The sequence below is a fragment of the Carcharodon carcharias genome, chromosome 19, assembly GCF_017639515.1.
Source record: "Carcharodon carcharias isolate sCarCar2 chromosome 19, sCarCar2.pri, whole genome shotgun sequence".
Taxonomy (NCBI): Eukaryota; Metazoa; Chordata; class Chondrichthyes; order Lamniformes; family Lamnidae; genus Carcharodon; species Carcharodon carcharias.
In genome coordinates this window covers 111,380,091-111,407,262 of record NC_054485.1, presented here as the reverse complement: position 1 = coordinate 111,407,262, position 27,172 = coordinate 111,380,091, and the positions used below count along the sequence as shown (strand labels likewise).

At 47.8% G+C, this 27,172-nt stretch overlaps 1 protein-coding gene across 2 annotated transcripts in view; it reads left to right on the top strand.

Moving 5' to 3' along the window:
* The first annotated feature begins 1,498 nt into the window (after positions 1-1,498).
* The window catches only part of abhd16a (abhydrolase domain containing 16A, phospholipase), a 67,870-nt gene continuing 42,196 nt past the window's right edge, over positions 1,499-27,172 (top strand). The window contains exons 1-6 of one of the 2 annotated variants that reach the window (XM_041213528.1): positions 1,500-1,632; positions 14,242-14,301; positions 17,910-17,976; positions 21,621-21,707; positions 22,519-22,604; positions 23,792-23,865. In XM_041213528.1, the coding sequence (XP_041069462.1) occupies positions 1,561-1,632; positions 14,242-14,301; positions 17,910-17,976; positions 21,621-21,707; positions 22,519-22,604; positions 23,792-23,865 (446 nt within the window). In that variant the 5' untranslated portion in view covers positions 1,500-1,560. Of the gene's footprint in view, positions 1,633-14,241; positions 14,302-17,909; positions 17,977-21,620; positions 21,708-22,518; positions 22,605-23,791; positions 23,866-27,172 lie in introns of both variants that reach the window. The other variant, XM_041213529.1, reaches the window with a different exon arrangement.

Here is a 27,172-nt window from a genome sequence, read left to right as displayed (position 1 = left end):
TGAGAAAGGCTTTAAGAGGATACCAGTTTTTTTCTTTACCCTATTCAGAGTTAAAGGGCTCCACAAAGACCATTGGCGTCTCTCCCCATGATGACCATGTTGTAAGAATCCATCTGGTTCACTAATGTCCTTACCCGGTCTGTGACTCCAGACCCACAGCAATGTGGTTGGCTCTTAAATAAATGCCAAGCAAGCCACTCAGTTCAAGGGCAATTAGGGATGGGCAACAAATGTTGGTCTTGTCCACATCCCACGAATTATAAAAAAAAAACTCCTGCTCCTAATTCGCATGGATGTTTTTTTTTCTTAAACCCCACAGCCCGGTCAAAAAAAAGACGCTCCCTTCCCTCCCCTCCAAGTGTCGTTCGGGGCAAAATGGGTTCTACGGTATGAGGGACGGAGGAGGGGGGCTGTTCTTGGCCCCGGGTTTCGAAGGAGAGCGGTGTTGGACTGGAAACGTTAGCCCCTGTCCCTCTCTCCACAGGTACTGCCAGACCTTTCCCAGCACTTGGAAAAACTCAGCAGGTCTGGCAGCATCGGCGGAGAAGAAAAGAGTTGACGTTTCGAGTCCTCATGACCCTTCGACAGAGCTTGAGTGAGTCCAAGAAAGAGTTGAAATATAAGCTGGTTTATGGTGTGTGGGGGGAGTTGGGGGCGGGGGGGGCGCGGAGGGAGAGAGAGCTTTTAACCAGGAGAGAAATGGAAAGCAATGAAGGTGAGCAAGGCAAAAGAGAGGTACGGAACTCTTGTCGCAGAGACGAACAGAACTTCTTCAAGGAGGTAGGCATTTCTTGAAGAGCAGTGGCAGTCAATTAAACACAGAGATAAAAACAAAAGAACTGCGGATGCTGGAAATCCAAAACAGAAACAGAATTTCCTGGAAAAACTCAGCAGGTCTGGCAGATTCGGCGGAGAAGAAAAGAGTTGACGTTTCGAGTCCTCATGACCCTTCGACAGAACTTGAGTGAGTCCAAGAAAGAGTTGCAATATAAGCTGGTTTAAGGTGTGTGGGGGGCGGGGGGCGGTGGTGGAGAGAGAGAGAGAGACACACCTTAAACCAGCTTATATTTCAAAACAAAAACAGAATTACCTGGAAAAACTCAGCAGGTCTGGCAGCATCGGCGGAGAAGAAAAGAGTTGACGTTTCGAGTCCTCATGACCCTTCGTTCTTGGACTCGAACTCAAGTTCTGTCGAAGGGTAATGAGGACTCGAAACGTCAACTCTTTTCTTCTCCGCTGATGCTGCCAGACCTGCTGAGTTTTTCCAGGTAATTATGTTTTTGTTTTGGATTTCCAGCATCCGCAGTTTTTTTTGTTTTTTCATCTTTCCCAGCACTTTCTGTTTTTATTTCAGATCTCCAGCATCCAACCCCAGTCCCCAATCAGGAGCACTTTGCTCCTTCCTTCCAGTCCCCCCAGTGCAACCTGCCTCACTCACACTGAGCTTCTCTGTGAGGCTTCAGGTTTCGAAGTGGTGGCGCCGGTCGCGCGTTCCTCTGGGTGGCGCGCGTGTCCCTCTGGCGCCGCCGTAGACGGCAGAAGTCCGGGGACGGAGCCGCCATGATGAACACTTTGCTCCGCTGCATTTGCGGACCGAAACTGCGGCGGATTCACCGCGGCGCCGACGGCTCGGTGAGCGGCGGGAACTGGCGGACCTCGGTGTTCCGGTGCGGGGAAGGAGAGAGAAGGCGGGCGGGCGGGCGGAGGTTTGAGACGAGCTTGAAATTCGGGCTTTTCGCCGGCCGCTGGCCGCCCGGCGGGCTTCAGCCCTGCACCCCCCCCCCCCCCTTTCTCGCCACGCGCCGCCTGCTATTGGTCGGGCGGCGGGCCGCGGCTCCCCTGATTGGTCGGGGCTCCTGTCCCTCAAGCAAAGCCCACTGCAACCAGGTTCGGTTGCTTTCTGTGTATTGTTATCCACCCCCCTCAATAGAGTTAGGGTGACCGATAGAGAGCCTGCACTGGGAGGAGGAGGGGGAGGGGGGTTGCGAGGGATTGAACTGGGAGGAGGGGGGTTGCGAGGGATTGAACTGGGAGGAGGGGGGGTTGAGAAGGATTGCACTGGGAGGAGGAGGGGGGATTAGAGGGATTGCACTGAGAGGAGGGGGGATGAGAGGGATTGCACTGGGAGTAGGAGGGGGATGAGAGGGATTGCACTGAGAGGAGGGGGGTTGAGAGGGATTGCACTGAGAGGAGGGGGGATGAGAGGGATTGCACTGGGAGGAGGAGGGGGGGTTGAGAGGGATTGCACTGGGAGGAGGAGGGGGGGTTGAGAAGGATTGCACTGGGAGGAGGAGGGGGGATTAGAGGGATTGCACTGAGAGGAGGGGGGATGAGAGGGATTGCACTGGGAGTAGGAGGGGGATGAGAGGGATTGCACTGAGAGGAGGGGGGTTGAGAGGGATTGCACTGAGAGGAGGGGGGATGAGAGGGATTGCACTGGGAGGAGGAGGGGGATGAGAGGGATTGCACTGAGAGGAGGGGGGTTGAGAGGGATTGCACTGAGAGGAGGGGGGATGAGAGGGATTGCACTGGGAGGAGGAGGGGGGATGAGAGGGATTGCACTGGGAGGAGGAGGGGGGATTAGAGGGATTGCACTGAGAGGAGGGGGGATGAGAGGGATTGCACTGGGAGGAGGAGGGGGGATTAGAGGGATTGCACTGAGAGGAGGGGGGTTGAGAGGGATTGCACTGAGAGGAGGGGGGATGAGAGGGATTGCACTGGGAGGAGGAGGGGGGATTAGAGGGATTGCACTGAGAGGAGGGGGGATGAGAGGGATTGCACTGGGAGAGGGATGGGGGATGAGAGGGATTGCACTGGGAGGAGGAGGAGGAGGGGGGATGAGTGGGATTGCACTGAGAGGAGGGGGGATGAGAGGGATTGCACTGGGAGAGGGATGGGGGATGAGAGGGATTGCACTGGGAGTAGGAGGGGGATGAGAGGGATTGCACTGGGAGGAGGAGGGGGGATGAGAGGGATTGCACTGGGAGGAGGAGGGGGCGATGAGAGGGATTGCACTGGGAGGAGGAGGGGGGATGAGAGGGATTGCACTGGGAGGAGGAGGGGAGGATGAGAAGAATTGCATTGGGAGGAGGAGGAGGGGGGGATGAGAGGGATTGCACTGGGAGGAGGAGGAGGGGGAGATGAGAGGGATTGCACTGGGAGGAGGAGAGGGGGATGAGAGGGATTGCACTGGGAGGAGGAGGGGTGATGAGAGGGATTGCACTGGGGGGAGGAGGGGGATGAGAGGGATTGCACTGGGAGGAGGAGGGGGGATGAGAGGGATTGCACTGGGAGGAGGAGGGGAAATGAGAGGGATTGCACTGGGAGGAGGAGGGGGGGATGAGAGGGATTGCACTGGGAGGAGGAGGGGGGATGAGAGGGATTGCACTGGGAGGAGGAGGGGGGGATGAGAGGGATTGCACTGGGAGGAGGAGGGGGGGATGAGAGGGATTGCACTGGGAGGAGGAGGAGGGGGGGGATGAGTGGGATTGCACTGGGAGGAGGACGGGGGGGGGAATGAGAGAGATTGCACTTGGAGGAGGATGGGGGATGAGAGGGATTGCACTGGGAGGAGGAGGGGAATGAGAGGGATTGCACTGGGAGGAGGAGGGGAATGAGAGGGATTGCACTGAGAGGACGGTGATGAGAGGGATTGCACTGAGAGGACGGTGATGAGAGGGATTGACTGGGAGGAAGGGGGAAGAGAGGGATTGCACTGGGAGGAGGAGGGGAAATGAGAGGGATTGCACTGGGAGGAGGAGGGGGGATGAGAGGGATTGCACTGAGAGGAGGAGGGAGGATGAGAGGGATTGCACTGGGAGGAGGAGGGGGGATGAGAGGGATTGCACTGGGAGGAGGAGGCAGAGGGGTGATGAGAGAGATTGCACTGGGAGGAGGAGGGGAATGAGAGGTTACACTGGGAGGAGGAGGGGAATGAGGGATTGCACTGGGAGGAGGAGGGGATTGAGGGATTGCACTGGGAGGAGGGGGAATGAGAGGGATTGCATTGGGAGGAGGAGGCAGAGGGGGGATGAGAGGGATTGCACTGGGAGGAGGAGGCAGAGGAGTGATGAGAGGGATTGCACTGGGAAGAGGGGGGATGAGAGGGATTGCATTGGGAGGAGGAGGCAGAGGGGTCATGAGAGGGATTGCACTGGGAGATGGGGTGATGAGAGGGATTGCATTGGGAGGAGGAGGCAGAGGGGTGATGAGAGGGATTGCACTGGGAGGAGGGGGGATGAGAGGGATTGCACTGGGAGGAGGGGGGATGAGAGGGATTGCACTGGGAGGAGGAGGGGAAATGAGAGGGATTGCACTGGGAGGAGGGGGGAATGAGTGGGATTGCACTGGGAGGAGGAGGGGAAATGAGAGAGTTGTACTGGGAGGAGGGGGGAATGAGAGGGTTGCATTGGGAGAAGAAGGGGGAATGATTGTACTGAAAGAGCAGGACGATTGGAGCAGCAGCACCAGGGATAATGGAGACATTGCAGTGCAGTGCAGATGCCTGTTAGAAATGAGCCAACTGCAGAGGATTAGCACCAAGTGGAATTTGGGAGAGAATCCTGGTGGTACTTGAGAATGCAATGGGCCTGCACAGGGGCGAGTGCAGGTGTGTGTTGGGAATGTGTGAAACTGCTCGAATCATATGCAGATTACTTCTGGATTCCGAGTCCCTTTCCCCCAGACACACACACACACACACCCAGTTATCAGTGGCAGACTTAGCGTGAATGTTGCCGTGTTTACCTTATTGAATGCAGTGCATTTCTTAGACTGAACTGGCTCACATGTAAACAACGGTCATTTTCCAACACATTTCGATGTTGTGCACCATAAATGCCCCGGGATCAATTAAAAAAAACCTCCTTGGGTTTCCCTGTGGAACTGGGGAATGTTTTCTCACGTTAACACTGGAAATCAGGAAGAGACCCATTTGTACCATTCTAGAAGGTTCTGTCATTCAGTTAGACCATGGCTGGTCTGTAACTCCATCTGGTTGCTGTGGATCAGTAAACCCTGGCCAATGACAAAGCTATCATCCCCCAGCCAATGACGTTTTGGTGGCAAGTGGAGAGAGTTTTAGATTTCCACTACCCTTAATGTGAAGAAGAGCCTCCCCTGAACTGCCTAACACTGATTTTATAACTTATATTCTCTTGTTTCGGAATCTTGTGTCAGAGGAAGCACTTTCCCCCTACCTATCATGTCACACAAACATATGAAATAGGAGCACAAGTAGGCCATTCGGCCCCTCGAGTCAGCTCTGTCATTCAGTAATATCATGGCTGATCTATTTGTTTCGAATTCCATATTCCCATCTACCCCCCCCGATAACCTTAGATTCTTGATAGGCAAGGGAATCAACCTACCTCTGCCTTAAAAATATTCAGTGACCCCCCCCACCTCCACCACCTTCTTGGCAGAGAGTTCCAATGTCGCACAACCCTCTGAGAGAAAAAATTTCTCCTCATCTCTGTCCTAAAAGAGCGGCTCCTAATTTTGAAACAGTGCCCCTTAGTTCTGAACTCACCCACAAGAGGAAACATCCTTTCCACGTCCACCTTGTCAAGGCCGTTCAGGATCTTGTGCACTTCAAATCACCCCTCACTCTTCTAATCTCCAAACAAGCCCAGACTGTCTAACCTTTCCTCATAAGACAACCCTCTCATTCCGGGTATCAATCCAATAAACCACCTCTGAACTGCCTCCAGCACATTTACATCCTTCCTTAAATAAGGAGACCAAAACTCTACACAGTATTCGAGATGTGGTCTCACCAATGCCCTGTATAACTGAGGTGTAACATCGTTACTTTAATGTTGAATTCCTCTTGTAATACAGGATAGCATTCCATTTGCTTTCTTAATTACGCACTGTACCTAAACATCTTCAATCATTGAGTATTTTCAGGAATAAGCTCAGTAGATTTTTAGATAGCAAGGATGATTGGCTGAGAAAGCTGAGTTGAGGTTGATCAGCCAAGATCCCATTGATCAGCGGAGCAGACTTGAGGGGCCGAATAGCTGACTCCTATTTCTTATGTAACTCTATTACTCTACCTACCCGAGAGAATAAATGTTCAGAGGCTATTGAGTACACTCATGCAAGGAACACAAAGTTAGCGTGCAGGTACTAGCAATCAGGAAGGCAAAAGGCATGTTGGCCTTTATGGCAAGGTGATTAGAGTGCAGGATTTAAGAAATTTTGCTCCAGTTCTGTTGGGTTCTCAGGTAATGTGCGCAGTTTTGACCTCCATGTTTAAGAAAGGCTAAGAACATAAATTGGAGCAGGATTGGACCATTTGGTCCCTTGAGCCTGTTCCACCGTTCATTACGATCATGGCTGCTCTTCTATCTCAATTCCACTATCCCGCCGGCTTCCCATATCCCTTGTTACGCTCTAGGTTAGGAGGGGTGAACTGACTGTCCTCGTACCACTCCTGGGTCGGCTAGAACAGAGTTGGGCTTTAAGAAGGAGGTGTTATTGCCAAATCAGTATATATCAGCGTCCTAGGCCCAACCATCTTCAGCTGCTTCATCAATGACCTTCCATCATAAGGTCAGAAGTAGGGATGTTCGCTGATGATTGCACAATGTTCAGCACCATTCGCGACTCCTCGGATGCTGAAGCAGTCCATGTCCAAATGCAGCAAGGCCTGGACAATATCCAGGCTTGAGCTGACAAGTGGGAAGTAACGTTTCACACCACACAAGTGCCAGACAATGACCATCTCCAACAAGAGAGCATCTAACCATCGCCCCCTTGATATTCATTGCTGAATCCCCCACTATCAACATCCTGGGGGTTACCATTGACCAGAAGCTGAACTGGACCAGCCATATAAATACTGTGGCTACAAGAGCAGGTCTGAGACTAGGAATCCTGTGGCAAGTAACTTGCCTCCTGACTCCCCAAAGACTGTCCACCATCTGCAACGCACAAGTCAGGAGTGTGGTGGAATACTCTCCACTTGCCTGGATGAGTGCAGCTCCCACAACACTGAAGAAGCTCAACACCGTCCAGGACAAAACAGCCCGCTTGCTTGGCACCACATCCACAAACATTGACTCCCTCCACCACCAACGCACAGTAGCAGCAGTGTGTGTACCATCTACAAGATGCACTGCAGGAACTCACCAAGGCTCCTTAGACAGCATCTTCCAAACCCACGACTGCTACCATCTAGCAGGACAAGGGCAGCAGGCACATGGGAACACCATCACCTGGAAGTTCCCCTCCAAGTCACTCACCATCCTGACTTGGAAATATATCACCATTCCTTCACTGTCGCTGGGTCAAAATCCTGGAACTCCCTCCCTAACAGTGCTGTGGGTGTACCTACACCACATGGACAAAATCCTGGAACTCCCTCCCTAACAGCACTGTGGGTGTACCTACACCACATGGACTGCAACGATTCAAGAAGGCAGCTCACCACCACCTTCTCAAGGACAATTAGGGATGGGCAATAAATGCTGGCCCAGCCAGTGAAGCCCACATGCCATGAATGAATTAAAAAATATATACTTAACTGTGTGTAGCCTGGTGTAAGAAATAAGCCAGCCAGGTTCCTGAAGTTAACAAGTGAACTCACGTAAAGATGCAGAAATTATTAACAAGACAGTTAAAATGCACAAATACTTCGAACTACCTACTGACGCAGAAACACACAACAGCAATGTGTCCCCCTCCACCCACCACCAATCTTCATGCATTCAGAAGGGAATAAAACTCTGCAAAGTGTCAGATCTTAAACTTGGCCAAGTGAAAAGTAGTCAGGGGAAAAAAATATTCTTGGCATGTCCAGATGCTTGCTTACTGCTGAATGGTCACTTTCCACAGGAACTGCTGGTGCTGGGATTCTCCCTGGAGCAATCACTGTGCAGTCGTGGCTGGTTGATTCTGTTTACCCTGGGTGACAGTGGCATTAAGTGAATTGCTCATTCAGAAAGCTGGTGCAGACATGATGGGCCGAATGGCCCCCAGCAGCGCTGTAACAGTTCCGTGACTCCTATTCCTGTTTCATACGTTCTTCTGAATACAAACCTGGTCCATTCAACCTGCCCTGATAAGGATAACCACGGAATGGGAGGAGACTATTCAGCCTCCTCCCCTGCTTTTCTGTGACCATGAGTGATCTGTGACCTAACTCCATATACCTACCATTGCTCATATCCCTTAATATCTTTGGAAAATAAAAAAGTCTATCAGTCTGGGGTTTAAAATTTATAATTAATCTTGCATCAATTGCAGTTTGCAGAACGAATTCCAGATTTCTGTCACCCTTTGCGCGTAGAACTGTTTACTAATTTCTCTCCTGGTGGTCTGGGCTTTAATTTTTAGACTTGAATCGTAGAATGGTAGAACAGAAAGAGGCCATTCAGCCCACTTTATCAATGTTGGCTCTCAGCAAGAGTAACTCTAGGTTGTCCCACACCCATGCCTCTTCCCTGTAACCCAGTAAATGTTTTCTCTTAAGGTGCTTATCCAGTTCCCTCTTGAATACCATGATTGACCCTGCCTGTACCACACTTCAAGCAGTGCATTCCAGATCTTAACCTATTGCTAAGTGAAAAAATTTTTCCTCATAGTACTTTTGCTTCTTTTGCCAATCACCTTTAAATCTGTAATAAAAATGGAAAATGCTGGAAAAACTTAGGCCTGACAGCTTCTGTGGAGAGAGAAAAACAGAGTTAACGTTTCTAGTCTGTGTGACTTCTTCAGAGCTAAGGAGAAGTAGAAATTGATGACATTTATTCTGTTTAAGGGGGGTGGAGCAGATGAAGCTGGATAGAAGGCCAAATAGATCTGTGCTCTCTGGTTCTTGATCCTTTCACGAGTGGGAACAGTGTCTCTCTCTCTCTGTCTGTCCTATCCAGATCACCCTGAACACCTCTTCAACTGTCTTCTCAACCTTCTCTACTCCAAGGAGAACAGCCCCAGCTTCTCCAATCTATCCACGTAACTGAAGTCATTCATCCCTGGAACCATTCTCCTGAACCTTTTTTTGCATCCTTTCTGATGCCTTCAACCTTTTCTAGAGAGCGGTGCCTGGAATTGGACACAGGTTGGAGTTCAGGAGAATTGGAGAAGAGTTGACACTGAACCAGTGGTTTATACAGGTCCATCATAACTTCCTTGCTCTTGTACATTATGCCTCCACTTTTAAAAGGATCCTGTGTACCTTTTTAACTACATTCTCAACCTGTCCACCTCCAATGATTTATGCACATGTACATTCAGATCCCTGTGCCCCTGCACCTCCTTTAGAGTTGGACCCCTTATTTTATATTGTCTCTCTGCATTCTTCCTATCAAAATGAATGACTTCACACTTCTTTGTGTTAAATTTCATCTGCTGCGTGTCTGCCGATTCAACCAGCCTGTCTGTGTCCTCTTGAAGTTCCATCCTGCAACCAGCAGAAATAGTTTCTCGCTATATGTTCCTCGTAACATTTTGAAAAATTTCAATCAAATCACTCCTTAACCTTCTCAAGGAATATAATTATAATTTATGAATTTCTTCTCTTAATTTAGTCCTTTGATTCAGATAACCATTCTGAAAAATCTGTCCTGCGCTCCCTCCCAGGCTAATACCCACTTCCTAAGGTGTGGTGCTGGGAGCTATTCATAGTTACTCCAGGTGTGGTTAAACCAGGGCTTTGTACAGCTGAAACATGCCCTTTACCCCCTTGTATTCTAGTCCTTGAGATAGAAAGGCCAGAATTCCATTAGCCTTTCTGATTATTTTCTATACCTGTTCATGGCATTTTAATGATTTTTTGTACCTGTTCCCCAAATTGGGGTCTGGACGGGGTAGATGGGGAGAAACCTCCCATTGGTGGAAGGATCGAGGAGAGAGATAATTGGTAAAAGAAACAATGGCGACATGAGGAAAAACTTTTTCACAGGGCGAGCGGTTAGGATCTGGAAGGCACTGCCTTGAGAGTGTGGTGGAGGCAGGTTCAATCAAGACTTTCAAGAGGGATTTGGATTGTTATCCAAAAAGAGAAAATGTGCAGGTCTATAAGGACAAGGCAGGGGAGGGGCATTAGGTGCATTGCTCATTTGGAGAATCAGCACAGACACGATGGGCCGATCGGTCTCCTGTGCTGTAACAATTCTGTAAATTTTCTTTGGACCTCCACTGTCTCCAGCTTTTCACCATTTAGAAAGCCCTTACGAACATATGAATTAGGAGCAGGAGTAGGTCACTCAGCCCCTCGAGCCTGCTCCACCATTCAATAAGATTGTGATTGTAACCTCTCACCTAATCCAATAACATTTTACCCCCTTGTTTATCAAGAGTCTTATCTACCTCTGCTTTGAAAACATTCAAAGACTCTGCTTCCACCGCCTTTTGAGGAAGAGAGTTCCAAAGATCCTCTGACAGATAAACATTCTCCTCATCTCTGTCTTAAATGGGCGACCCGTAGAACCAAAGTTACGACACAGAAAGAGGCCATTCAGACCTTCATGTCTGTGCTGGCCAGAAAAAGATGAAAAAGAAACCAGCCGCTCATTTTAATCCCACTTTGCAGCACCTTGTCTGTAGCCTTGCAGGTTACATTGCTTCAGATGCAGATCCAGGTAGCGTTTAAATGAGTTGAGCATTTCAGCTTCAACCACCAACTTCAGCAGTGAATTCCAGACACCCATCACCCTCTGGGTGAAAAAGTTTTTCCTCATGTCCCGTCTAATCCTTCTACCAATCACCTTAAGTCTATGCCCCTGGTAATTGTCCCCTCAGCTAGGGGAAACAAGTCTTTCCTGCCTATCTAGGCCCCTCATAATTTTGTGCACCTCAATTAGGTCACCCCTCAGCCTCCTCTGTTCCCCAGCCTATCCAATCTTTCCTCATAGCTGTAATTTTTAAGCCCTGGCGACATTCTTGTAAGTCTCCTCTGCACCCTCTCCAGAGCAATTATGTCCTTCCTGTAATGTGGTGACCTGGACTGTACAGCTATGGCCTAACCAGCATTTTATACAGTTCCACCATAACATCCCTGTTTTTGTATTCAATACCTTGTCCAATAAAGGAAAGCATTCCATAAGCTTTCTTGACCACCTTATCCACCTGCCCTACCACCCTCAGAAACCTGTGGACATGCACTCCAATCTCTCTCACTTCCCCTAACCCTCTCGATATACTCCCATTTGTTGAGTATTTCTTTGCTTTGCTTGCCCTCCCCAAATGCATTAACTCACTCTTCTGATTGAATTCCATTTGCCGCTTTTCTGCCCACTGAACCAAACCATTGATATCATTCTGGAGACAACAGCTATCCTCTTCACCATCAACTACACGGCCAAATTTTGCGTCATCTGCAAATTTCCCAATCAAATCTCCCACATTTATGTCTAGATCATTTATATATACAACAAACAGCAAGGGCCCCAACACTGAGCCCTGTGGGAACACCACTGGAAACCATTTTCCAATCGCAAAAACGTCCATTGACCATTACCCTTTGTTTCCTGTGCTGAGCCAATTTTAGATCCAACTTACCACCTTCCCCTGTATCCCGTGGGTTTTGCTTTTCTGACTAGTTTGCCATATGGGACATTGTCAAATGCCTTACTAAAACCCATGTAGACAACATCCATTGCACTACCCTCATCAATCCTCCTTGTTACTGCCTCAAAAAATTCTATCAAGTTAGTAAGACCCTATCTTCCACTAACAAAACCATGCTGACTGTCCTTGATCAACCCGTGTCTTTCTAAGTGACGTTTTATCCTGTCTCTCAGAATTGTTTCCAATAATTAGCCCACCATTGAAGTCAGACTGACCAGCCTATAGTTTTCTGGTCTATCCCTTGCACTCTTTTTAAATAATGGTACAATATTTGCAGACCTCCAATCCTCTGGGACCTCACCTGTATCTAATGTGGATTGGAAAATGATCCTCAGAGCATCTGCTATTTCCTCCCTGGCTTCCTTCAACAGCCTGGGATACAATCCATCCGGCCCTGGTGACTTATCCACCAGCAAGAATGCCAGCCCCTCCAGTACTTCCTCTCTCACTATGCTTATTGTATCTAATATTTCACACTCCTCCTCTTTAACTAGAATGTCTGCATCATCCCTCTCCTTAGTGAAGATGGAGACAAAGTGCATATTGAGAACCCTGCCCACATCTTCAGCATCAACGCACAAGTTACCATGCACATCTCTGATAGGTCCTACCTTTTCCTTAGTTATCCCTTTGCTCTTAATGTACTGGTAAAACATTTGGGTTTTGTTTGATTTTACCTGCCAATATTTTTGCGTATCCTCTCCTTGCTTTCCTAATTTCCATTTTTACTTCACCCTGTACTTTCTGTACTCCTCTAGGCTTTCTACAGTATCAAGTCTTTTGTGACTGTCATAAGCTTTCTTTTTCTGCTTTATCTTGACCTGGATATGCTTCTGGATAACCAGGGGCCTCTAGATTTGGCAGTACCACTCTTTATTTCGTGGGGACATGTATACACTGTGCCCTTAGAATCTTGCCTTTGAATGTCTCCCACTGACTTGACACAGTTTTTCCTTCTAATAGCTGTATCCTGTCCACTTTCACCAGCTCACCTCTTCCCCCAATTTAGAATTTTCACTGCTGTCCTATCTTTGTCCTTTTCCATAATGATGCTAAATCTAACTGTATTATGGTCAATATTTCCAAAATGGCCACCCACTGCTACTCCATCCACTTGCCCAGCTTCATTTCCTAAGACTAAATCTAGAATTGCACCCTCTCTCTTTGGGCTTGTTACATACTGGCTAAAAAAGTTCTCTTGAATGCAGTTCAAGAATTTTGCACCTACTTTGCCCTTCCCACTGTTCGTATCCCAGTTGATGTTAAGATAGTTGAAGTCCCCAACGATTACTGCCAATTGTTTTTGCACTCAGCAAATATGTAGACAGATTTCTCTGCTAACTCCCTTCCACTATTTGGAGTCTATAGTATACCCCAATCAGTGTGGCTGCCCCTTTTTTGTTTCTGAGCTCAACCCATATGGCCTCAATTGATGCCTCATTTATTATATCATCCCTCAACTAACCAATAATGCTTAACCCCCAGCTTTTTTATCCCCCTCCCTATCCTGTCTGAAAACTCTATATCCAGGGATGTTGAGCTACCATTTTTGCCCCTCCTTAAGCTAAGTTTCCGTTGTAGCCACGATATGTTTCCATGTGTCTATATGTGCCCTCAGCTCATCAGCTTTATTTGCTATTCTCCTTGCATTTATTTTTAAACAGCAACCCCTAGTTCTAGATTCTCCCACAAGAGGAAATATCCTCTCTATGTCGACACTGTTGAGACCCCTCAGGATATTACATGTTCCAACCAAGTTGCCTCTTACTTTTCTAAACTCCACTGGATACAAGCCTAACCTGTCCAACCTTTCCTCATAAGAAAACCCACCCATTCCAGGTATTAGTCTAGTGAACCTTCTCTGAACTGCTACAAATGTATTTACATCCTTCCTTAAATAAGGAGACCAATACAGTCCCTGGTTCTATCCTCGTGTCCAAAGTGAATGACCTCACATTTGCGTACCTTGAAATCCATTAGCCACAGTTTTGCCCATTCACTTCACCTATCAGTGTCTTTGTAATTTTATGCTTCTGCCTATGCTGCTCACAATGCCATCTGTCTTTGTGCCGTTCTGATCAACCTGCGTTGTTCCCTTGGGTACCATCTATAGTCTAAAATGTTTGCGTGTATACTTAAAAGGCTTATATGCAAATTCTGGAAAAGGGAACATGTAAAGTGCCAGAAAATGGAATGTTCAAACCCCCCCAAGATGTTAGTGCCCACCAACCCCAACCCCCCACAAGAATAAAACTCAGACTTTCAGCATTTGCACTTTTCTTCAGAAATGTGTTGAGGTCACCGTTCGAAGCGGAGACTTGCCCGTCCATAAAAACAAAAAAACTGCAGATGCTGGAAATCCAAAACCATTGCCCGTCCATGATGGTTCACTTCAGCCAGTGGTTCTCAAACTACGAACCGCGGACCTCTGGGTTCCGTGAAATAATGGGACGGTGCCGTGGTCAAGAGTAAATGTGACTGGCGGCTGGAAGGTGCGCCCTGCAGCCTTCTCTGCCTCACCTGGCTCCTGTTCTCCTCGTCCTTCCTGCACTGACCCACTCTCTCCGCTGATGTATTTTTAACTGCGGAGGGATGGATTTGGGCTCTTTTCTATTTGCATTGTAACCCCACATTGACAGATTTTTTTTTCATGTTCCCTGTTAGCCTGGATTTTATTATCAACCAAGGATCCTTGAGAAACATTCAGACAGTATCCTGGGATGGGTAAGTGTTCAATCTCTTGCTTGTTTTTCTGAGCTAAGTAGCTTCCCTGAATCATGCAGTTATTGCTTCCCGATAGTGACATTCTTAATCTTCCTCAAATGACTTAGTTCTTTATTAACAACGTGCTGAAAGCTGTCTGCTGTGATGGGCATTGACTGTGTGTGAAGCTGAACAAAGCTGGACTTCAGTCGGAATTAATTTGTTGTTTGTACCTGTATGAAGTCCTGTGACTATCTTGAGATCCAGGGATCTTTCCAGGTTGACTGTTTGTCTGTTTTTAACTTCAAGAGAGATAGCATTGAAATAAATGCAAATATTACAGTGACTTTTAAAGATGGTGCCAGCTGTGGCCCTAGTGGTTACCACACTCACCTTGGAGCCAGAAGGTTGTGGGTTTCAGTCCCATCCCAGAGAATTGAGAATTAGGCTGATGCACCCCCTAGTTCCAGTGCTGAGGGAGTGCTGCACTGTCAGAGGTGCTGTCTTTTAGATGAGACATTAAACTGATGGCCCCTCAGGTGGATGTACTCAGCAATAACCTACTCACCGACACCCAGTTTAGGTTCCGCCAGGGCCACTCAGCTCCTGACCTCATTACATCCTCGGTCCAAACATGAGCATAAGAGCTGAACTCTCGAGGTGAGGTGAGAGTGACTGCCCTTGACATCAAAGCAACATTTGACTGTGTGTGGCTTCAAGGACCCCTGGCAATATTGAAGTCAAGGGAACCAGGGGGGAAATCTCTCCACTGGTTCGAGTGATAGCTAGTAGAAAGGAAGATAGTTGTGGTTGTTGGAGGTCAAGCATTCCAGGACATCACTGCAGGAGTTCCTCAGGGTAGTGTCCTTGGCCTAAACACCTTCAGCTGCTCCATCAATGACCTTCCTTCCATTATAAAGACAGAAATGGGGATGTTCGCTGATGATTGCACAATGTTCACCATTTATCTCCTCAGATACTGAAGCAGTCCATGTCCAAATTCAGCAAGACCTGGACAACACTCAGGCTTGAGCTGACAAGTGGCAAGTAACATTCGCATCACACAAGTGTCAGGCAATGACCATCTCCAACAAGAGAGAATCAACCTTGATGTTCAATGGCATTACCATCACTGAATCTCCCACTATCAACATCCTGGGGAGTTACCATTGACCAGAAACTGAACTGGACTAGCTATATAAATATCATGGCTACAAGAACAGGCCAGAGGTTGGCTACTATGTGCCGAGTAACTCACCTCCTGACTCCCCAAAGCCTGTCCACCATCTACAAGGCACAAGTCAGGAGTGTGTTGGAATACTCCCCACTTGCCTGGATGAGTGCAGCTCCCACAACACTCAGGAAGCTCGACATCATCCAGGACAAAGCAGCCCCGCTTGATTGACACCACATCCACAAACATTCACTCCCTCCACCACCGACGCACAGTAACAGCAGTGTGTGTACCATCTACAAGATGCACTGCAGCAACTCACCAAGACTCCTTCGACAGCACCTTGCAAACCCACGACCACTCCCATCTAGAGATAAGGACAGAGCAGCGGACACACCACCACCTGGAAGTTCTCCTCCAAGCCGCACACCGCTCTGACTTGGAAATATATCACCGTTCCTTCACTGTCACTGGGTCAAAATCCTGGAACTCTATACTAATGTTCCCTTTTAAGTTTAGTTTGCATGGCCAGTTATTTTCAATGTGAAGTCCCTTTAAAAATGTTTGCATGGTGTTTTTCGCATGGTAACAGGGGCTGTGTGACAGCAGCCAAGCTGTTTCCTGGCCTTGCAGCTTTCTGAGAACACCACTCCCTCCCTGCCAGCACTCTGGGCGTACCTCCGCTGCACAGACTACAGCAGTTCAAGAAGGCCGTTCACCACCGCCTCCTGAAGGGCAATTGAGGATGGGCGATAAGTGCCAGCTATGCTCACATCCCATGAATAGATTAGAAAAGATACAGCAGATGTTTGGTGCACAGGAAGATCCCACAAACAGTGATTCAATTCGGTAGCCAGTTAGTCAGTGTTGAGGGAGGACTGTTGGCTTGGAAACAGGGAGAAGCCCCTTCCCCCTAGCGAGATTTGGCTCTGAGTCACACGAGATATTCAGACAGGTGACCAAACGTTTGGTCAAAGAGACAGGTTTCATGGAATGTCTTACAGGAGGAGAGGCGGGGGGTGGGGGGGGGGTGAATGGATTTAGAGAGGGAATTCCAGAGCTTAGGGCCCAGGCACCTGAAGGCACAGCCAACAATGGTGGATCGATGGAAATCAGGTTGTGAAAGGGGCCAGTCTGAGAGGAGGGTAGAAACATCTGGGAGGGTTGTGGCATGGGAGGAGATTGCAGAGGTCGGCAGGGCCAAGGCCATGGAAGTATGTGAAAACAGGGGTGGGGATTTTAAGATTGAGGTTGTTGCCGGAACAGAGCAAATGTAGGTTGGGGAGGGTGGGGGAGGGTTGACGGGCGAATGGAACTTGGTGCGGGTTGGGATACAGGCAGCGGAACTCAGGTTTTCAGGAGAGTGGTAGGTGGGAGGCTGGCCAGGAGAATAGGGACAGTCACCTCCTGTGGTGACAAGGACACCATTTTACATGACAAATATGAAAGCACTGCACATTCTCCCAGCGCGGCACAAGGGGTTAACTTGGCGAGCAGGTGAATGGATAAATCCAGGAGGTTCCTGGCTTTAACCTCCGGTCCTGTGAAGAGTTACTTCAACTCAAGCAGGAAGGCTGTCAGGCACTGCATCTAACCCTGGACTGAGAAGGGGATATCAGGAGGAAAGAAAGGGAAATTCACACAAAATACACCCATAAAATGTTCAAACAAATCCCACTGGGGCAATTTGCTTATCCAATGTTCAACATGTTCAGGCAACAGAAATGATCTAAAGTATCAAGTCCGAAGTCTAATTCGCTGCACAATCACACCTTATCATGTTCCTTTCTGAGACTCGAAATTAGAATAAAATTTCAGAAGGACTATGAGTGATAACAGTGGGTCAGACATTGTCCTTTACCCCTCTGGGACAGGGTGGGACAGTGGGTCAGACGCTGTCCTTTCCCCCTCTGGGACTGGGTGGGACAGTGGGTCAGACACTGTCCTTTCCCCCTCTGGGACTGGGTGGGTCAGTGGGTCAGACACTGTCCTTTCCCCCTCTGGGACTGGGTGGGACAGTGGGTCAGACACTGTCCTTTCCCCCTCTGGGACTGGGTGGGACAGTGGGTCAGACACTGTCCTTTCCCCCTCTGGGACTGGGTGGGACGGTGGGTCAGACGCTGTTCTAAATGAATCTGTTCTCTTGACTGTTCCTGGAGACCATTCCTACTGTTGGTCACTGCCTGTTTACAGAAATGCCTTTGTGGTGTCTGTCTTAAACTGGTTTTGTACGAACCTGAACATTTGTGCTCCTTTGCTGTAGTAATATTGAATTTTACATTTAATTTTGGTATCTTTTAGGAGGGGGGCCTATCTGGACTGACTCTGGATTGCTAGAGTAACACAGCTTACCCAGTTATAATGCATTCCCATGACATTGTGTAAACCATGAACTTAATGACAGACTGCTGGAACATCATAACTTTTGATCTAATTGCTGTTTTATTTAACGCAGGCATACATCCTGTGGTCTGTGTCCTACTACACATCCCCATTACTACTACTTTACTGCTACAGGAAAGGTAAGAGTTGTGACTGAAAGTTGGGTTAGTTTAGATATTGGCTGGTTCTCTCCGCCGGTGGTGGCACTGAGGGAAGTCCCCAAACAGACTTCTGGAAAATCACATATTCAAAGAGTGTTAAATAAACGCCAATGCTTAACAGCACAAAAAGAGGCAATTCGGCCCATCGTGCCTGTGCCAGCTCTTTGAAGGAGTTATTCAATTAGTTCCACTTCTGTCTTCCCCTGTCCCCATAGTCCTGTATTTTTCTTTCCTTTTTTAAGTATTTGTCCAATTCTCATTTTGAAAGTTACTGTTGAATCTGCTTCCACTGCCCTTTCAGATCTCAAAAAATCTTGGCCATTCTTAAAATTTTGGCCATTCGTGTGCAAGGGCAGAGATTTTGTGAGATGTGTGTCTCATTTTTAATTGGTTCAGTTAACCGCTATTAAATTAGTATGCTGATGTGCTCATGTATGGAATAATGATGGGGTGAGCCTCCCCATCGCAGACTGGTAAGGACAAGCAGACCAATCGAGCCATTCAAGGCTACCAGCCAGGAGCTAGCAATTACAACAAGACAAACCAATCAGATTACCCAACAGTTTTTGGCTGATTTCTGGCTACCATGTTCCTTATTCAGACAGGCCTTCTAAGCACTGTGTTAGTGAGGTTGAACCTCAAAATACTTCCCAACAAATGAATTGTTAGATGCCAACAACAGCCATGGAGCTCCCTGGTGTCAGTTTCATTAACAAGGATGCACTGAATAGGAGCACAATTCTTTTCTGGCAGGGATTTTCGCACAACTAGCTACCACCCACCACCTCCTCCTCAACCACACCAACTCTTCGGTCCAGAGTGTTAAAGTAAATTTTCTTTAAATTTGCTCTTGGGGTGTGAATGTTCCGGGTAATGCCAGCATTTATTGCCCATGCTAATTGCCCTTGAGGAGTTGATAGTGAGACGCCTTCTTGAATCACGTGTACAGTGCTTTTGTTTATAGTGGTTTAATTCAAATTGCCTGGATGAGTGTAGCTTCACTCAAAAAGCTCCACACCATCCAGAATCACCACTGCTTAATCGACATTCCATCCACCACCTTAAACATCCCCCCCCACACCCCTACACACTGACGCACAGTAGCAGCAGTGTGTACCATCTACAAGATACTCTGCAGGAACTCACCAAAGGTCCTTAGGCAGTACCTTCCAAACTCAATACCTCTACCATCTAGAAGGACAAGGGCAGCAGACACATGGGAGCACCACCACCTGGAAGTTCCCCTCCAAGTCACTCACCATCCTAACTTGGAAATATATTGCCGTTCCTTCACTGTCGCTGGGTCAAAATCCTGGAACTCCTTCCCTAACAGCACTGTGGGTGTACCTACACCACATGGACTGCAGCGGTTCAAGAAGGCTGCTCACCACCACCTTCTCAAGGGCAATTAGGGATGGGCAATAAATGCTGGCGTAGCCAGTGATGCCCACATCCCATGAACAAATAAATAACACAAAAATTAATGGCTTGCTAGGCCATTTCAGAGGGTAGAGAAGAGATAACCTCTTAGCTATGGGTTTGGAGTCACATGTAGGCCAGACTGGGTAAGAATGGCAGATGTCCTCCCCTGAAAGACGTTAGTGAACCAGATGGTTGATTGAAGTATATAAGATCCTGAACGGTATTGACAAGGTGAACATGGAAAGGATGTTTCCTCTTGTGGGTGAGTCCAGAGCTAGGGGTCACTGTTTTAAAATTAGGGGTCACCCTTTTAGTACAGAGATGAGGAGAGTTTTTTCTCTGAGGGTTGTGCAACTTTGGAACTCTCTGCCTCAGAAGGCGGTAGAGGTGGGGGTCATTGAATATTTTTAAGGCAGAGGTAGATAAATCTTGTTAGGCAAGGGAATCAGAAGTTATTGGGGAGTAGGTGGGAATGTGGAATTCGAAACAAAAACACATCAGGTGTGACCTTATTGAATGGCAGAGGAGGCTTGAGGGGCCGAATGGCCTACCTCTCCTATTTTGTATGTTCATATATTTGTTTGCAACAATCCAGTATTTTCACAATCATTATTAGTGAAACTGGAACTTCCTTCCAGATTTACAAATTGAATTTACATTCCCTCAGCTGCTGTGGTGGGATTGGCATTAGTCCAGGCATTACCACTTGCTACAGTCCCTGCGTTTTAGTGCTGCTCCCCCTCCAATCCACTGCCTTTGGCTACAATCAGCTTAAGGCAGGAACCAGACATAAAGATCAAACAGAAAGCTTACGGATTGGGCAGTTAAGTGGCAAATGAAGTTTAACACAGATAGATGGGAGTTGATGCACTCTGGCCAGTGAAATTGAAACACCACCTGCGCCTCAGAAAACCTGGAACTGAATGGGGCAGAAGAGCAAAGGGATCTAGGAATACAGGTGAGCAAATCATTAAAAGCAGAGACTTGGACAGCAGTGGAATTGAGCGTGCTAAGAAAGGGCTGGGACTTATTTGTAGGGGTACAGAGTTCAAAAGCAATGAAGTCATGTTAAACTTTTATAGGACCCTGGTCAAACCACACTCGGAGTGCTGTGCACAGTTCTGGTGTCCACCTTATAAAAAGGGCATCGACGGACTGTAGCAAGTGCAGAAAAGATTTACAAAGATGGTACCAGATCTGGGAGATAACAGCTATCGGGAAAGATTGTACAGGCTGGTGTTTTTCCCTCTGGAAAAAAGACCTGCTTCAGAGATGACCTGAATTATGAATTGGTTGGACACGGTGGATGTGGAGAGAATGTTTTCACTTGTGCGTGAATCCAAATACAAGGTAGTTACATTGGAAATAGGAGCAGGAGTAGGCCGCTCAGCCCCTCAGACCTGCTCTGTCATTCAACTAGATCATGGCTGACCTACCTCATTTTTCCGCACTGTCTCCATATCCCTTGCTATCTTTAATATCCAGAAATCTATTAATCTCAGTCTTGAACATACTCAGTGACTGAGCTTCCACCGCCCTCTGAAGCAGAGAATTCCAAATGTTCACCACCCTCCTCATCTCAGACCTAAATGGCCTGCCCCTTATTCTGAGACTGTGTCCCCTGGTTCTAGACCCCGCCACCTCAGCCGGGGAAAACACCCTTTTTGTATCAACCCTGTCGAGCCCTGTCAGAACTTTATATGTCTCAATGATGTCACCTCTCGTACTTCTAAACTCTAGAGAACACAGGCCCGGTCTCCTCAATCTCTTATCATGGGACAATCCTGCCATCCCAGGAATCAGTCTGGTGAACCTTCGTTGCACCCCCTGTATGGTCAGCATACCCTTCCTAAGGCGGTTACGAGTAACTGCAGCTGGGAAACAAAGGAGAAATTTCTTTACTTGAGAGCAGTTAGATTGTAACAAGCAGATAACTTGTTAAGTTTTCTTTTGAAAGCACCCAAGTACATGAGAGGAAAGAGAATCGAAAGATATGCTCGAAAGCTGAGCAGAGGTGGATGGAATAGGAGGAGATTTACATAGGGTGAAGAGGCCAGCATAGACCTGTTGGGCTGAATGGCCTGTTTTTGTGCAGTGTACTCTGTGTAACGGTGACCATCCTCGCCCAAGTTGTGCAGAATGCATTTACTAACCAAATCGTTGCCAAAGCCACTATGATGTCTTTTTTCCTGTTTGTTTAGGTTACATTGTTATGTCCAAGCTTATTCCTGCTACTTCATATGCAAGTGTGCTCCTGCTGATACTCACTGGTGTGGCCTGTCTCAGAGGTAGGAGAGTGATCTCTCACCAGTAAGTCTCCTCGTTCTTTTCCAAGACCTTTAAAGCTGTGGAATTCCTTCCCTCCCTCAGTCTTTCCTTTCCTCCTGCAGTCTGCAGCTCTCTAAACCCCAAACTCAATAGGAGCGAACCACCCAGCTGACTGCCACGTCTTACCCTTACTGTTTTCTCCTAATCTGGCCAATTTACTTAGAATCGCAGAATGTCAGTGCATGGAAGGAGACCATTCGGCCCCACTGCTGTGCCTGTGCTAGCTCTCTCACCTCTGTTTCTCCATGAAGGAGAGATACAATGGAAGAAGGATAGCAAGTGGATGGGGAGAAAATGTGTGCTAACAGTGGCTCCCATTCTGGGCATTGCTTCAATGCTAAACTCCTTGTCTTTGCTTTCACTCAAATCCTTACTTGGTCTCATCCCTTCCCTATCTCTGTGACCCCCTCCAGCCCCGTAACCCTCTGAGGCCTCTTCGCTCCTCCATTTCTGGCCTCCTGACCATCTCCAGTTTGAATCGCTCCACCAATGGCGTCCATGCCTACAGCTGCCTCGGCCCTAAGCTCCAGGGATTCCCTCCCTAAATCCCTCTCTTCCTTTAAGACGCTCCTTACTCAAAACCTACCTCTTTGACCAAGCTTTTGGTCGCCTGTGCTAATATCTCCTTCTGTGGCTTGTTTGATTACTGCTTCTTTGAAGCACCTTGGGATGTTTTGCCATGTTAAAGGTGCCGTATAAACGCAAGTCATTGTTGTAACTGTTGTTTTTTTTTTGTTTGCTTCCCCCACCCCCCACCCCACTGCTGGGTAGGTATGGGACGATGGACCAATCCTGATTACGTGCAGTTTATCAGCATTTTAGAAGAAACGAAGAGAAATAACACGGCGGAAAACAAGGTAGAGCAGTGAGGAAAGCTCGAAGCTGCAGATGTTCCCAGCACCATCAAGCCTCACTGCTGGTCACGCATTGCACAATGTAGAACCCGTGTGTTGCCTCTGTTTTTTTTTTTGCTGCCTTTTTTTCCTGGTGTTTCACAACTGTGTTGAGAAACAGCTGCTCTTACACAGAATTGACAGCACGCACGCAAGCCGTTCCACCTAATTGCTTGATGCTGACACACAAGCGGCGCCCCACTATGCTGCATCCCATCGCTGTACCCTTCTATCCGTCTCTGCACTGCGCATATAAGGAAAAGGAGCAGATCTTCTACCCGCATTTCTACTTTCCTGCCCTATCCCTTGATAGTGCCCCAAAACCTGTTGCTCATGGCCATGGATGTAGTCAACAATGGGGCATCCACAGCCCTTTGGGTGTAGAAATTTCTCCTCATCTCAGTCCGAACTGGTGGCCCATGAGACTGTGAACACTAGTTCCGGACTCTCCACGATGGGGAAATGCCCTCTCAGCATCTATCCTGTCACCCTCAAAGAATTTTATATGCTTTACTGAGCAGGTCTCTCGTTCTTTGAGAGGACATAAGCCCGTTCTAGATTATCTATTCTCAAAGGACAATTCTCATATTCCAGGAATCAATCCAGCTAACCTTTGTTGCACCCTCTCTCAGGCAAGTATCTCTTTAATTGACCCATGTTTTCAAGATATTCAAGGGGAGCAGATAGGTTAGATGGGGAGAAACTACCTCTGCTGGTTGGAGAGATCCAGGTCTCAGAGACATAACCTAAAAAAATTAAAAGTCGGCCTTTCAGGGGTGAAGTTAGTGGAGAAACATTTCGACATGCAAAGGGTGGGAGGAGTTTGGAACGCTTTTTTGTAACAGCAGCTGGTTCTCTGTCAGTTGTTAATCTTACATCCGAGATTGATAAGATATGTATCAGCCAAAACTATTAAGGGATGTGGGACAAAGCCGGGTATGTGGGATTAGGCCGCAGATGAACCATGATCCCATTGAATAGGGGAACAGGCTCAAGGGGCTGAACGTCCTCCTCCTGTTCAAACATTCCTATGTCCTCCCTTGGGTAAGGAGACCAAAAGTGTACATTTCTGACTTCCTCTTAGCTGAATCTGTGCTGTTTGCCTCAACTACTTGTGGTAGTGAGTTCTGTGTTCTTCTTTGTCTCTTCAGAAGAGGTTGGCAGCTTACAGCTTCGAGTTTAACCATTGGCCTGAAGATTTCAGCTGGAACGAGGTCAGCAGCCAGTAAGTGGAAGAAAGAACTTGTGTTTATGCCCAACACCTTTCTCAGCTTCAGGAGATCCCAAAGTGTTTTACAGCAGATAAAGTGAATTTGTGGAAGATCCCAAGAATAGCATTGTGATCTGTTGCATTTGTGGGGTGTGAACATGGCTGGCTAGGCTAGCATTTATTGCCCAGCCCTAATTGCCCTTGAGAAGATGCTGGGGAGCTGCCTTCTAGAACTGCAGTCCATGCGATGTAGGTACACCCGCAGAGCTGCGAGGGAAGGTGTTCCAGGATTTTGACCCAGCAGCATTGAAAGAGCAGTGCTACAGTTCCACTTCAGGATGATGAGTGGCTTGGAGGGGGACTTCCAGATAGTGGTGTTCCCATACATCTGCTGCCTTTAAGATAGTAGATAGTAGTACTATCCTTCAAGATAGTAGAGGACGTCAGTGCAGTTTGTCAATAGTACACACTGCTGCCACAGTGGTGGTGGAGGGAGTGAATGTTTGTTGATGGGGTGCCAATCAAGCATGTTGCTTTGTCCTGGATGATGTTGAGCTTCTTGACTTGTTGTAGGAGCTGCACTCATCCAGGCAAGTGGAGAGTATTCCATTACACTCCTGTAGATGCCTTGTAGATGGTGGACAGGCTTTGGCCAGTCAGGAGGTGAGTTACTCGGCACATAGTAGCCAACCTCTGGCCTGTTCTTGTAGCCACAGTATTTATATGGCTAGCCCAGTTTAGTTTCTGGTCAATGGTAACCCCCAGGATGTTGATAGTGGGGGATTCAGCGATAATAATGCCATTGAATGTCAAGGGGAGATGGTTGGATTCGCTCTTGTTGGAGATGGTCATTTCCTGGCACTTGTGTGGCTTGAATGTTACTTGCCACTTGTCAGCCCAAGCCTGGATATTGTCCAGGTCTTGCTGCATTTGGACATGGACTGCTTCAGTATCTGAGGAGTCGAGATTGGTGCTGAACATTGAGCAATCATCAGCCACTTCTGACCTTATGATGGAAGGAACGTCATTGATAAAGCAGCTGAAGATGGTTAGGCCGAGGATACTATCCTGAGGAACTCCTGCTGTGATGTCCTGGAGCTGAGATGACTGACCTCCAACAACCACAACCATCTTCCTTTGAGCTAGGTATGACTCCAACCAGTGGAGAGATATCCTCCGATTCCCATTGACTCAGCTTTGCTAAGGCTTCTTGATGCCACACTCGGTCAAATGCGGCCTTGATGTCAAGAACAGTCATTCTCACCTCACATCGGGAGTTCAGCTCTTTATGTCCATGTTTGGATTAAAACTGTAATGAGGTCAGGAGCTGAATGGCCAAACTGAGCATCAGTGAGCAGAATATTGCTGAGTAGGTGGCACTTGATAGCATTGTCGACAACACCTTCCAAAACCTTGCGGATGATCGAGTGTAGACTGATGGGGTGGTAATTGTCTAGATTGGACTTGTCTTGCTGTTTGTGGACAGGTTGTTGCCAAGGCCGATATCCTTTGCTGAACGCACTGCCTTCAGCTGTTTCTTGATAACACGAGGAGTGAATTGAATTGTCTGAAGACTGACGTCTATAATGCTAGGGACCTCAGGAGGAGGCTGAGATGGATCATCCACTCGGATGAAGCTGGTTGCAAATGATGGAATATTGGTCTTTATTGCAAGGGGTAATGGAGTGTCAAAGTAACAAAGCCTTGCTACAACTGTTTAGGGCATTGGTGAGACCACATTTAGAGTACTATGTAAAGTTTTGTCTCTTTATTTAAGGAGGGATATACTTGCATTGCAGGCAGTTCAGAGAAGGTTCCCTGGGCAGATTCCTGGGATGATGGGGTTGTCTTATGAGGAAAGGTTGGATAGGTTGGGCCTAGGCTCATTAGAGCTTAGTAGAATGAAAGGTGATTTTATTGAAACATAGAAGCTTCTGCTTCCCCTCATGAATCTAGAACTAGGGGCCAGAGTTTCAAAATGAGGGGTCTCCCATTTAAGACGAGGATGAGGAGAAACTTCTTCTCGCAGAGGGTTATTAGTCTTTAGAATTCCCCACTACAGAGAGCAGTGGAGGCTGGGCCATTGAATATATTCAAGGCCGAGTTAGACAGATATTTGATCTACAAGGGAATTGAAGGTTAATGGTGGGGTGGGGCGGGGGACAGAAAGGAAAGTGATGTTAAGGCCACAATCATATCAGTCATAATCATATTGAATGGTGGAGCAGGCTCTAGGGGCCAGGTAGCTGGTATTCCTTATGTTCTTCTGTTGCACTGACATACTGGGCTCCCTCCATCATTGAGGATGGCATGTCTGTGGAGCCTCCTCCTCCCGTTAGTTGTTTAATTGCCCGCCACTACCATTAGTGACTGGATCTGATTGGCTGGTTGTGGGGTGGTTTAAATCTGTGTGTAACAAGCTGCTTCTGCTGCTTAGCATGCACATGCTCACCAGGTGAGCACCTCATTTTTAGGTAAACCTATCCTGGCGTGCTCCCCTACAATCCTCACTGCACCACCTTTGTCTGGAGTGTAATGGTAGGGATATGCTGGGCTATGAGGTTACCAGCTATATAGTTGAATACAACTCTGCTGCTGCTGATGGCCCACAGCGCCTCATGGATGCCCAGTTTTGTGCTGCTAGATCTGTTCTGAATCCATCCTGTTTAACCAGGTGGCAGTGACACACAACATGATGCAGTGCATCCTCAGTGTGAAGAAGGGTCTTCAATTCCACAGTGGTCACCCCTGTCGTGGACAGATGTGTCGGTGGCAGGTAGATTGATGAGGATGAGGTCCAGTGTGATTTTCCCACTCACTTGTGCTCTCCGGCTGCTGCGGACCAAATTTGCAGCTACGTCCTTCAGGACTCGGCCAGCTCGGTCAGTAATGGTGCTACCGAGCCACTCCTGGTGGTGGACGTTGAAGTCCCCCACCCAAGTACATTCTGTGCCCTTGCCACCCTTGGTGCTTCTACCAAGTGGTGTTCAACATGGAGAAGCACTGATTCCTCTGCCGAGGGAGATGGTGTGCAGTAGCTGGTGATAAGCAGGAGGTTTACCTGCCAAAAGTAACTATTTTTTTGGTGATATTGTTTTGAGGGATAAATATTAATCCCAGGACACTAAGGTTAACTCGCCTGACTCCTGTTTGACATACTGGCCCTCAGACCTTTTATGTCCACCTGAGAGGGCAGGGGGTGGGGTTCTCGGTTTAATGTCTCATCCAGAAGTGCTGTCCAGCTGTTGCAGTGCAGCTTTACAGATGTGCAGCAGACACCCTAACAATGGGTCAGTTGGTAAACCCAGTTGGTAACTGCGCT